General features: G+C 51.2%; 1 protein-coding gene across 2 annotated transcripts in view; it reads left to right on the top strand.

The window, feature by feature from the left end:
• The first annotated feature begins 3,120 nt into the window (after positions 1 to 3,120).
• Positions 3,121 to 13,594, top strand: part of LOC106809573 (receptor expression-enhancing protein 5-like) — a 17,492-nt gene continuing 7,018 nt past the window's right edge. For both annotated transcript variants that reach the window (XM_014812700.1, XM_014812701.1), the window contains exon 1: positions 3,121 to 3,469. In XM_014812700.1, coding sequence (XP_014668186.1) covers positions 3,319 to 3,469 — 151 coding nt within the window. In that variant the 5' untranslated portion in view covers positions 3,121 to 3,318. The remainder of the gene's footprint in view (positions 3,470 to 13,594) is intronic.

Below are 13,594 nucleotides of genomic sequence, written 5' to 3'. Positions count from 1 at the left end.
CGCGGGTTACGTGGGGCGTTCGCCGAGGGCGACGGCCGGGGGTAGGCGGCACGGCCGTAGAAGGTAGCCGGCTCGGAAGGACTCGGTGCATCAGCCCCCATGGGATGTATTTCACGTTGCACCGGCTAGCAGCCCTGCAAGGTCACGCAATGACAAAGCGCTGGTTTTAGAACAAAGCGCGCAACAATGTATTACTATGTCAGCGCGGTTAGTAGTAGGTTTTACACAGGGCCATTGTATTTCTGGGTCTAGTGACTTCGCGATTGTGTCATTGCACGTGCATGCAGGTATTGTAGCGCGAAGCTCTGTGATTGGCCTAGAAATGTGTGTCTTCAATCCGCGATGTGCAAGGCCATTGCGCGTGCGTGTGTGTACTTTGGCGTGAAGCTCTTCGTTAGCCTAGAGATGTGTGTCTTCAACCCGCGATGTACAAAACCCAGTCGCGTGCGCGTGGGTATTTTGGCGCGAAGCTCTGTGATTGGCCTAGAGATGTGCATCTTCAATCCGCGGTGCGCGAAGCCAGTAAATAACGCGCAACATGTACTTTCCGCGCAAAGGATTCTCATTGGTTAATGAGAAGTGTATTTGAATCCGCGGGGGGCTATATAAGGAGTACTTTACGCGCACAAGAGGCAGATAATATAGGGGAAGAGTAATGGGGGAGTTCTAATATAGAAATTTAGGAGATAGTTAGTAGTAACGTAAACATTTTACCGGGGGGAAAGGAGTGGGGATTAGATTGGATTTCAACCAAGGGCGTATAACTTATACTGTGTGTCACCTCCGCGAATGCGGACATGTTTTTGTATGGAATAAACGGCTCTCTTTAAGCCATTAAAACGTATTCCCGGCTTGTGTAGTATCTCTGTCGAGCTACATCCACGCACACTCACGCACTCCGCAGACCTGCCGAAGAGCCGGCGATATACTGCCGGTAGGTACAGAACACAACGCAACAAGGTACTATACGATCACGAAAACGGTGAGAAGAAGAAGCAACGGAGAAATGCCACACTGGTGCGCGTGAACAGAGGATCACGCCCGGAAAACGCCACACTGGTGCTGCAGGACCAGGATTAGAAGAAGTCGCAAACACGAAAACGCCACACTATTATTATGATTATTTAATTTTTGAACCGTAAAATAGTACGACCGTATTACCTCTCATGCCTGCAGCCTTGCAGCATATATGGGCGAAATCAGATAGTTTAGTTCCTACATTCAACTAAGTGTGGAAAACAAACGTATAAAACCACATGGTTACACATACATGTACACCACACACACACACACCACAACACACACACACATCACACACACACACACACACACACACACACACACACACACACACACACAAACACACACACAACACACACACACACACACACACACCACGCACACACACACACACATATATATACATATATTATATATATAATTATACACACGGTTGATATATCTGGCGTGTGTGTGTGCGTGCGTGTGCGCGCGTGCGTGCGTGTGCGTGTGTGTGTGCCGCGCGCGTAGCGTGCCGTCGTGCGTGCGTGCGTGCGTGTGCGTGTGTGCGTGCGTGTGTGTATGTGTGTGTGTAAATGTTTTGGCAAAACAACATTCAACGCAACAAAGCGTGGCAGTGTTTGGACAATGTGAATTCTCTCCTCACACTGGCTTTATAATGAATACATACATTCATACATCGCACTACTGCAACCATAGCCACCTGGACCCGGTTCCACAGACGTGGATGAACTTTAACTCTGAGTTAAGGGTTCAAGGATAAAGATGATGTCCAGGACGGTGATAGGATAGGATGATGTTTATTACTGGACATGCTCTCTATCCTTGAGCCGAGTTAAGTTAATCCACGACTGTGGAACCGGGTCCAGGGTCGTATCTAGCAGAGGGAGAGGGGGTAAGAGGGCAGATGCCACCTTCAGATAAGTGCAGATATTATTACATGGTCAATTGTGAATTTCCCATGGTCAACTGCCTATGTTGCAAAGCCCCCAGGCAAAATCGAGTTAGCTATGCTCGTGAAAATGTATTGATAGACATATCTAGAATGTCTATCTAATACATTAGTTCTATGACTGCAACACACGACCACAGCGTTGAATTCCATGTGAATAGAAATGTATCTAAAACTCCTGACTGGTATTGCAATCTCGCGCCACCTCGTGGTGAACGCTAGATACTATGTCTTTCACGTTATGACGGTTATAGATGATATTTTTCTCGTGTGTTAACAAACCGAATTGTAGACGTTAGGAAGGGCTCCAGATTTATACGTGTACGGCGATGAAAAGTTGCGCCAAACAACGGTTATGCACAACGCCTACACTAACCGCGCAGTTACTGACTACTTACACGTTGTTTATTGCGATATACGACAGCCAATGCAACCACTGCGCACGTGAGTCATGTTTAGCGAGGGGCGGGTGGGGCAGCGAGGTGATGGACTTTACGCTATATGTATGAAATAGGTTGGGTGCGAGATGACTAGCCTTTATTTTCACGTTACTACAAGCTAGAGTTACAATTTAAAGACAAATATGTACATTTTACTGATAGTATCGTTTCATCAACGCCTACATCAATCACACCCTAGTTTTATTTAACTAACGTAAGCAACTACTTCCGGCTATTGTGAAAAGTAATAGTACGTAAGCGTCCATGTTTACTAATGAGTCATCTTCAAATTACGTCGACTGCGTTAATAATACAAACGTTAACGCTTAATACATTCAGAGTCACAATTTAAATACAAATATGTACCTCAATTACTGATAAAATCGTTTTATCAATGTATACATAAATCACGCCCTATAGTTTTACTTAACTAACATTGGTAATTAACTCCCGCTATCATTACAAAAGTAATAGCGCATGATCTTTAATGTTTACTAATGTGTTTTTTTTCAATGTTTACTGTGTTAATAATGCAAATATCAACGCTCCTCCCGCACATGTCAGCGTCACTTCATACGTCATCGTAGCGCAGGAAGGGGAAGCCGGTGTAACGCACTTCTCAGGTTCCTCTCTCAGAGTGCAGCATAAGGAAGCGTATACTTCCTATAGCTCTAGATATCGCAATAGTGGGCGGGGAGAGCGCTGCTATAATCTGTTTGTCTACAGCCGAGCGATGGTATAAATACTGCTGACTCGGCAGCCTGGGCGTAGCCGTCACTCTATCGCTCCATCGTCAACCACGTTGCTCTATCACTCGCCAGCACTGCTTGAGTTGTTGAACCTTGATCTGTCCTCTCTTCCTTTCTCGTTTCTCTCGCTCTCTCGCTCTCTTTTCATCTAGGCGTCATGGCGGCAGCAGTACACGAAAAACTGCACGAGCGCGTAATGGGTTGGAAGAAAGACGTAAACGATTGGCTGCACGAAAAGAACTGCTTCACAGATACTCTGGAGAAAGTGGAGAAGAAGACTGGCGTAGATCGATTGTACATCTTCTCTGGTGAGTATATATCACCGCAATGGTATACCCACATGTATTCTACGTTGATCGCAGCACAGTGATCGGTCTCTCTATCGAGCGAGATAGCGGCTCGCTGCTAGGGTAGATACGCGGCTCACAGTGATGCTAGCATATATATGCAGCGATCACAGAGGTGATCGTACGGATAGCGCCTGCTATCGATTCTCCTTCTTCCTCTCTTCGTCGTTCTCCAGCACACCACCGCACTCCCGTCCCGGTAGATCAGTTAGCAGCTGTCCACCTCTGCTATCTTCCGCCTGTCCCATGTTCCGAGAAGGTAGAGAGAAACGTCTCTGAGGAAACCGGGAGTGGGACAAGTGTCACGATATCTAGTCGCATCGATAGATCCACGCGTTCAGTGTGTCACCGGATCTGTGTCGCTCGTTGTCAGCTCTCCGCCACGCGCCTGCTGGTGGCGCTGCAGTCCTGACGGCTATCTGCTAGCTATCTGCTCGCTATCTGCACGCTATCTGCTCGCTATCTGTTCGCTATCTGCTCGCTATCTGCTCGCTATCTGCTAGCTATCTGCTTGCTATCTGCTAGCTATCTGCTCGCTATCTGCACGGCAGAACGTCACGTATAGGCGGCTGAGCGCGGGTAGACCGATGGAGACGTGTTAACTCTTAACTCTCACGAGTGATGCCAGTAGAATTCTCACAGCTGTTCCGTCGCGTTGTCATTGTTATTGTCACATCCAGGGGTCGCCTCCGTTTGTGTCACGTCCAGGAGTCGCCACCGGGGGCCGCCTGCCTTGACGCTGCTGCCTGGGTTTGCTCGGCGATGTTTGGGAAGGCTCGGAGCGACTCGGCTGCTGCGAGTACGGTGGTGGGGATGCTTTGGCTGGTGCGCGCAGCTTTTCGCGGCAGTGGTGTTTGTTAATCCGCTCCCGCGCCGCACTGCATGGATACTGGCTGCTGCTGCTGCTGCTGCTGCTGACTCCGTCACTCCGCACTCAGCATCGCACGGCCCTGCGTGATGTCTCAACCCGTGGTGGTGAGCAGTGCGCATGCGCACAGCTTCTTCTAGTCTCGTAGCTGGGTAGCGACCGACACCATGCATCACTATGCGCATGCGCACACATCGTGTAGGGCGACAATTTAGAAATGACATGCGCGGCTGTCTGACATTCGCGGCTGTCCCCTCGCTACGACGCCGTGCATTTACACGTATGTGTCACATTGTCATTCGTGGGAGGGGACCATAGAACTACCATAGAGTCTATATTCTATTCCAGTTCTATGGAGGGGACGTGGTCTTAATTAAGAGCGTATTAAAAAGGCGCTATTATTATTATTACCTTATTAATACGTTCTTGTGTTTATCCACCGGCTGTTACACCGGCTGTTGCACCAGGGACGAGCGCGTTTTCGTGTATAAAACAGAAAACCTAAATTCTGTTAAAGCGATGCGAAGACTAGCGAGATATTTCTTCGCCCCCCCCCCTCTCCCGAGGAGTTCCGGATTTTCTCGGATGGTTAGCAAATGTGCGGCGGGTCAGGCTGAGTAGTCTAGTCACACTCGGAACAGTGTCCATGTTATATAGCATCAGGAGAACTGCGAGCGGAGAGAGAGCGCGCGCGTCTGCGTGCATGCGTGCATGCGTGCATGCGTGCATGCGTGCCTGCGTGCATGCGTCTTAGTTCTAGTTTGATCATGATTGAGGAGTAGACTCGTGGGTGCACGGCCGCCGACTATGCGTGAGACTGCTTGTGTATTTCTGTACGTGGAGGTCGATTGAACTAGCATCTCATTATAGATGCAGTTCAATTGGAGATGATTTCGAGTGCATGTAGCGATGGCTTCTATGCGCATGCGCTTATTAGTATACTCGTAGATAAAATCATTATTGCGAATTCCTGTATGCATTCCGGATTGCATAATTGGGTATTCGTGTGCGTGCATACGTGCGCATGTGTGCGCAGTGTGCACTAACGTCTATATATATAAATATAATTAGAAGTAGATGAATAGAGCGTGTATATATACCCATATACTCCTTTAATAATCAGAGCGTATGAAAATCCGAGATGCCTTTCAATAAAACTAGCTTCCATAGAGCGTTAACAGCGTAACACATGTAAGCGTGTTTTCAGCGTTCCTGCGGAAGAACGGCATGAATGTGTGCATACCAACATGACAACCGAATGCCAACATGATGACAGAATGCCAACATGACAACAGAATGCCAACATGGCAACAGAATGCCAACATGGCAACAGAATACCAACATGACACAGCTGCTTACACGTAACTCACCAGACCGCTCTACAGCGCTACTACCTGCCCCACCCTATTATGCTTGCCCAATGACATCTACCGGGGCAATAGAATGGACTGATTATATGTAGATTAACTAAAAAAATGCAAATATTTGGCTCATATTCTGGACGATATTCGTTACACGGCGCAACATGTTATGCGTTACGTTGACTGTAGCTACACTTTATTTAGCTACTCAGCCAGGTAGCTACTCAGCCAGGTAGCTACGCAATCATCCATGTAGCTACTCAATAATCCATGTAGAGCACTCAGCCAGGTAGAGCCTGAAGGTTAAACTCCGAGTTAAATTTGGGTTTCATAAACATGGATTAAATCCTGAGTTAAGTAACTCAGAGTTAAATGTTTTAACTCAAAGTTAGTATTTCATAATTCCACGTAGTTAGAACAGACGAACATGATAGACGCATAGACGATAGACGCATAGAGGATAGACGCATGATAGACGCACGAACATGGTAGAAGGTGTAATGAAAAAACGTTATAATGAAAACGGCAGCGATGAATAAATGATGGGAAATATTTTCCCAATTATTATCATGATGAATTATGAACCCGCGTCGTTCGCGTTATTATCACGACGCTTTAGCAGCTGCAGCTATTGCGAAATCGCTAAATATCGTACATTTTCCCGTATTATCATCGTACGAATGCCGGGATCAGTGTTGGTACGCCAGCAATGGCCGACCAAGGTACAACAAACCATAGCAACAAACGTAAACAAACACCGTATGTTCGAGCGCCAGCGGGGGATCGGACACGGAAACTAATTAGCTCTAGTATTCGTATCCTAGAGCTAAACTATAACTTCGTAGAAATTAGTCTTCAAAGTCTAAAGGATTGTACCGAAGACTATCTATAACTAAATCGAATGTAACTTGATTTTTAACCCTGCGTTAAGAGTTTAATCTAGGTTCATACCAGAGTTAAATTTTAACTCAGAGTTAGGCATATATATATTTAACTCAGACTTAATCCACGACTGTGGAACGGAATTTAACTCTGAGTAAACTTTTAACTCAGAATTAAGAAATTTAACTCAAAGTTAAGAGTTAATCCACGACTGTGGAACCGACTGTGACTGTGGACTGTGGGACTGTGTGGTTTTATGGTCTGGGTGGGTGGGTGGATGTATTTCGCAATAGCCGCAGCTGTTAAAGCGTCGTTATAATGACGCGAGCGTCGCGGGTTCAATCCTTTATCATTTATTTATCGCTGCCGGTTTTCATTATAACGTTTTTTCATTACACCTTCTACCATGTTCGTGCGTCTATTATGCGTCTATCGTCTATGCGTCTACCATGCGTCTATCATGTTCGTCAGTTCTAACTACGTGGAATTATGGGATACTAACTCTGAGTTTAAACATTTAACTCCGATTTACTTAACTCAGGATTTAATCCATGTTTATGAAACCCAAATTTAACTCGGAGTTACTTAACTCAGGATTTAATCCATGTTTATGAAACCCAAATTTAACTCGGAGTTTACTAACTCAGAGTTAGTGAGTTTAACTCAGAGTTAGCTTTAACTCAGAGTTAATTTAAAGTTAATCCACGTCTGTGGAACCGGGTCCTGGTAGCTACTTAATCAGCCAGTTAGCTACTCAGCCAGGTAGCTACTCAGCCAGGTAGCTACTTAGCTAGGTAGCTACTCAATCAGCCAGGTAGCTACTCAGCCAGGTAGCTATTCAGCCAGGTAGCTACTCAATCAGCCAGGTAGCTACTCAATCAGCCAGGTAGCTACTCAATCAGCCAGGTAGCTACTCAGCCAGGTAGCTACTCAGCCAAGTAGCTATTCAATCAGCCAGGTAGCTACTCAGTCAGCCAGGTAACTACTCGGCCAGGTAGCTACTCAATCAGCCAGGAAGCTAATCAATCAGGCAGGTAGCTACTCAATTATCCATGTAACTACTTAATGAGTCAAGAGCTACTCAGCCAGGTATAGCTTCTTATTTAACCAGGTGCCGGGACAGCTCGACCAAGCATAACTTTAAACTGCTCTATAGTAAACTCATAGTGACTTACTAAACCGCAGCACTTGCCACGTGTAGTGATCTGTTTGTGTATTGCAAAGCACGTACATTAGATCATTGAATTACCGTGAGAGCTCGCAGCATGGAAACACGGGCTGCTATAGAGGTTATCATATCTTTCGAATGCTTCCTTGCACTCATACAATATACCTGCTTGGCCGAACAATGCATGTTCCTTTGCGCATGCGCATCTTTTCACGCGAAGTAATCGAATTTCTGCTATTTGAGATCATCGATGCAGCGTTATCAAGCTCAAACTTAATGTCAATCGATGTGTGGGTGTTTGCGTGGGTTTTTGTTAGTGTATATGCGTGCGAGTGCTAGTGTACGTGTCATGTGTATGTGTGTGTGTGTGTGTGTGTGTGTGTGTGTGTGTGTGTGCCTGCTGTGTGTGTGTGTGCTGTGTGTGTGTGTCGTGTGTTGGTCGGTGTGTGTATACGCTGTGTGTAATGTGGTGTCGTTGTGTGTGTGTGTGTGTGTGTGTGTGTGTGGCGTTGTGTGTGTGTGTGTGTGTGTGTGTGTGTGTGTTGTGTGTATGTGAGTGGTGTGTTGTGTGATGTGTGTGTGTGTGTGACCTGGATGTGTGTGTGTGGTTGTGTGTCAATGTGTGTGTCTGTGTGTGCCATGAAATGTGATGCGCGCGCGCGTGGTGTTGCAGCGCGCGCGTGGGTGCTGCGTGCGTGCGTGTGTGCGCCGTGCGTATGTGCGTTTGTGTGTACGCTTGTGCGTGTATGCGTGTGTATGTGTGAGCGCCCAAATTTATCCTGAAATATATTGACATTACGCATATAAAGTAGAAAAACACTCATTCGTGATGAGTTTAACTGGATAAATATGTATCCAAATGTGTCACTCTAATAACTACAACGCGCTCCGAACAATTTCCCACATTGCCGCCTATGTTTACACAGCATAGATGCCAAAAACCTTTTATTGAAATGAGATATCAAGAGTAGATAATAACACCATGGTGTTATTATCTACTCTTGGAGATATGTAAAGTAGTAACGTAATAGACACTGGCGCCGCCTTAGGTTTGAAGAAAAACAACAAAAAATGGATAAATCCCACGCTAAGATAATTGTAATAAATGATTAAGACCAAATTAATCTCTTCAGCTGTATTCTATGCTATTGTAAGCGGCAGCCTGTTTTGCGCTTCACCCGGTGCACGGCCGGGAGTGGGCGTGGTGTGCGCCGGCGGCGAGAGAGTATACGCCGGTGGGTGCTGATGTGCGCCCGGCGGCGAGAATAGTGTACGCCTGGGGGCGCATAGTACGCGCCGGCGGTCGGTACTGTGGGGTTATGTGCGTGGCGCCGGAGATAGTGTATGTCGCCGCGAGGGTAGCGGGGGCGACTAAGTACGCGCCGCGCGGCGAGATAGATGTACGCCGGGGTGTGCGTGGATGTGTCGCCGGCGGCGAGATAGTGTGCGCCGGAGTTGCGTGGTGTCGTGCCGCCGGCGGCGAAGATAGTGTCTGCCGGAGTGCGGTGTGTGCGCCGGCGCGAATAGTTGTACGCGGGAGTGCTAGGTACGCGCCGTGCGGCGAGATGTGTGCGGGCGCGCGGGAGTGCGTGGTGTGCGCCGGCGGCGAATATGGCGCCCGGGAGTGGGCGGGTACGCGCCGGCGGCCGAGATAGTGTGTTGCCGGGGTGGTGTTAGCGCGCCGAGCGGCGAGATAGTGGTGCGCCGGGAGTGCGCGCTACGCGCCGGCGGCGAGATTGATGTACGCCGGGGGTGCGTGGTGCGCGCCGGTCGGCGAGTCAGATAGCTGGTGGCGCCGGGGTGCGCGGTACGCTTGCCGGCTAGGCGAGATAGTGTGGTGCGCGAGGGGGGTAGGTACGCGCCGGCGGCGAAGTAGGTGCGCCGGGGAGCGCATAGTTACGCGCCGGCCGGTGAAGCGAATCCACACGCGAGCCCGCGGCGGCTGCTGGCACACGCCGGGGTTACGGGGGCGTTCGCGAGGGCGACGGGCGGGGGGTAGGCCGGCCACGGCCGTAGAAGGTAGCCGGCTCGGAAGGACTCGGTGCATCAAGCCCCATGGGATGTATTTACAGTTGCACGGCTAGCAGCCTTGCAAGGTCACGCAATGAACAAAGCGCTGGTTTTAGAACAAAGCGCGCCAACAATGTATTACTATGTCAGCGCGGTTAGTAGTAGGTTTACACAGGGCCATTGTATTTCTGGGTCTAGTGACTTCGCGATTGTGTCATTGCCACGTGCATGCAGGTATTGTAGCGCGAAGCCGCTGCTGATTGGCCTAGAAATGTGTGTCTTCAATCGCGCGATGTGCAAGGCATTGCGCGTGCGTGTGTGTGTACTTTGGCGTGAAGCTCTGGTCGTTAGCCTAGAGATTGTGTCTTCAACCCGCGATGCGACAAACCCATGTGCGCGTGCGCGTGGGTATTTTGGGCGAACTGCTCTGTGATTGGCCTAGGGGATGTGCATCTTCAATCCGCGATGCGCGAAGCCAGTAAATAACGCGCAACATGTATTTCCGCGCAAAGGATTCTCATTGGTTAATGAGAAGCTGTATTTGAATCGCGCGGGGGCTATATAAGGAGTACTGTTACGCGCCACAAGAGGCAGATAATATAGGGGAAGAGTAATGGGGGAGTTCTAATATAGAAATTAAGAGATAGTTAGTAGTAACGTAAACATTTTACCGGGGGGAAAGGAGTGGCGGATTAGATTGGATTTCAACCAAGGGCGTATAACTTATACTGTGTGTCACCTCGCGCGAATGCGGACATGTTTTTGTATGCGAATAAACGGCTCTCTTTAAGCACTTAAAACGTATTCCCGGCTTGTGTAGTATCTCTGTCGAGCTACATCCACGCACACTCACGCACTCCGCAGACCTGCCGAAGAGCCGGCGATATACTGCCGGTAGGTACAGAACACAACGCAACAAGGTACTATACGATCACGAAAACGGTGAGAAGAAGAAGCGACGGAGAAATGCCACACTGGTGCGCGTGAACAGAGGATCACGCCCGGAAAACGCCACACTGGTGCTGCAGGACCAGGATTAGAAGAAGTCGCAAACACGAAAACGCCACATTGGTGCCGTGTGGCCAGGATTTTGCGGAGAAGCTTGAGAGCCGAGAATACGAAAGGAGTGCAGAAGAGATTGCGGTGATTCCCCGAGGACCGGATGGAAGAGACACCTCCGTGTGTGGGATTCGACAGCGATCTCCGGCGATACCCCCGCCGGGTACGCGTTAGGGCGCCTGATGGAGCAGAGCCGCTACGGGCTGGTGAGCATACCCTGAGATCGCCCGGGTCGGGTGACAGGGGTCGGGACAGTGAGCGGACGACAAGCGCCCGACAATGATGGAGCCATACACCGGACTACGCCGACGACGTAACCCCACACGCCCGGCGAGCGACGGAGCGCAAGCTCCAGGCGTAACGCCGGAGGCCGGCCTGGGCATGTTACGTATCGGTACGACCGAGACTCAACTGAAGACAGCCGGTGTGGGAGAAGCCGATATCCCCGAACGCCGCGCCCGGGCGAGGCTGACATAGAGGGGTACGACGGCAGAGTCGAGGGATGAGCAGAAAACCGGAGACCAGCTCGAGGCGTATCCACAGCGCGATTCGAATGAGAGTGGAGGCCGTTTTACTGGGCGGGAGAGCTACCACCCTAGAAACGTTCTTACAGAAATTCGATATAGCCGCTGAGTATAACGCTGGGAACAGGCTGCGTCGCCACTGCGCAGCTCGGGCAGCGTTGGATAGGGGCCGGCGGCGGAAGTCATCGACCGGTGTTGTGCAGAGAACCTCTCTGAGTCCGCCCTCCGGGCTGAACTGCATAGCAGATTCACCCGGCCGGGCAGAGTTGCTACACAAGGCAGCTGATGGAAGAAACGCCGACGACCGGCCGGGAGGAGACGGTGCTGGAGTTACCGCCAGGGAGGAGTTGAAGAAATCGTCAGCCGCGACGCTCCCGAAACTCACGGCCCGACAGCAGAGTGAGTGGGCGCTGCTGGGAGCGTTTGTGACACCTACCGAGTGCGGCCAGCGCGTAACGTGCGTGGCCAGGCATGATAAAACGGTTTAGAGCCAGGGCTGCCGCCACACGGCGACGGAGTACGAGGCGCATCGTTTGCGGGCAGATGCGGCCGTGCAGGGAGCCACAGTAGGACAGGTTGGACAGAACGGGGCGGCACGCCGAGAGCCCACCGGGTCCCGTTGCCGGGCAAACCCCGGAGAAGCAGACGACCAGCCGTTGGAGCCCGGAGCAGCTAGCCGACCTGGCACAGATGTGCGGACGTCTTCGGACGAAGCGGAAGTAGATCGGTGCCAGGGCGGCGGGTCGACTTCCCTATCTCAAGGCAGGAGTTAATCCTATGGCGACGCGGAAGGCCGTTTGGCCGTTGACGGGTCGCGACGACCGAGGCAGACGATACGGAGGTCGGCGGAGCCGATTATCTGTTGTCCGGTGTGGGAGACAAGGCCATATGGCGCGAGAATGCCGGTGGCCAACCCGTCGCGCCAAACGAAGCACCCCGAGAACCGGCCGTCGGGCGCAGGTGGCGACCGACCGCCGACACTAGCACACCGCCGGGAAACGAGTAAGGGCCGGATGTAGATCCGCAGCCTCCGGCCAGGCGAAGCAGGCACAGTCGTCGGATACCGAAACCACCACGGTCCGTTGCCGACCGTGCAACCTCGACCGTCGCTGGCCACGTAACTGTAATGATTGTACGGGCCGACCCGTCGAGTATTGAAGTGGTCGGACACGGCGCTTGACGCCAGCCCTTTGGACGGGAGTCTACGAAGGGTTTCCTACGGGAAGAACCTTCATTGAAGCCGGTACGCATGACATGTATGATGTACAGGGCGAAAACCGTTGGATCGCTTGGGCAGAGATAGAAGCGAATTTTTTTGCTCGGCGGGGGGAGAAGAGTATGGACAGGATATCCGTTGTAGGCAGAGATGGGGCACGAAGTAGCGGCATATTGGGCATGGACTTCCTCGTTTACCATACACTTGGCCAGGGTGGAACGCTGCTCGCGGCCATCTGAACAGTTGATGGGCGTCCTGCACGCGCCTGCATGGAGAAGAGAAGTTAGGAGCCACGGCCGGGCTGACTGCTGTCCGGCGAGTGATGATTCCCCCGGGGGTGCGGCGCCGTGGTGGACGGTTTCGGTGGCAAACGGCCGTGGAGAAAAGGACAAGCTGGACGATTGGCTGAACCCACGGCCAGGGTTCGACGGGCAGAAGGGCGCGAGGCATCTTGATGGGGAGAGTCAGCGTTGTGGATACCGTTGAAGGGGAGTTCCGCCTATCAGTAGTAACATCGGCCGATGAGATGGTGGTCATAGCACCGGGGAAAGAAACTAGCTCACTAGAGGTGGCGGTGCGAGTGGCACCCGTTAAGCTCGCTCCCCCGCGCTCCAGAACCAGAAGAGATAACTGGTCCCCGCTGCCTCAGCCTCTGGCGGCAGCTTGGTGGAGCATGCTGGATGACCACACTCACCCGTGAGACAACGTGTACGAATTGGCGGAATTCTGCGGAACTCGATCACAGTCGACGTGTGTTGCATGCCTGCGGGAACGCGTTGGGACGCAGCCGACCGTGTGCCCGTCCACACCGATCGACCACCAGGGAAGCCACTACGCCATCCAAGCAGGCCGCGACCGGTAGCCCCGGCTGGCGACGGCCCCAACTACGTCGATGGACGCAGGAGATCGACAACAATGTTGGCTGCCGGCGTCATCATCCCGAGTAGCAGCCCTGGGCGTCGCCGGTCGTCCTATGTGACGCAAGAAGGATGCGCAAA

The sequence above is a fragment of the Priapulus caudatus genome, unplaced genomic scaffold, assembly GCF_000485595.1.
Source record: "Priapulus caudatus unplaced genomic scaffold, Priapulus_caudatus-5.0.1 Scaffold364, whole genome shotgun sequence".
Taxonomy (NCBI): domain Eukaryota; kingdom Metazoa; phylum Priapulida; class Priapulimorpha; order Priapulimorphida; family Priapulidae; genus Priapulus; species Priapulus caudatus.
The sequence above is the reverse complement of the archived record's forward strand: the minus strand, read 5'-3'. Positions and strand labels throughout refer to the sequence as shown.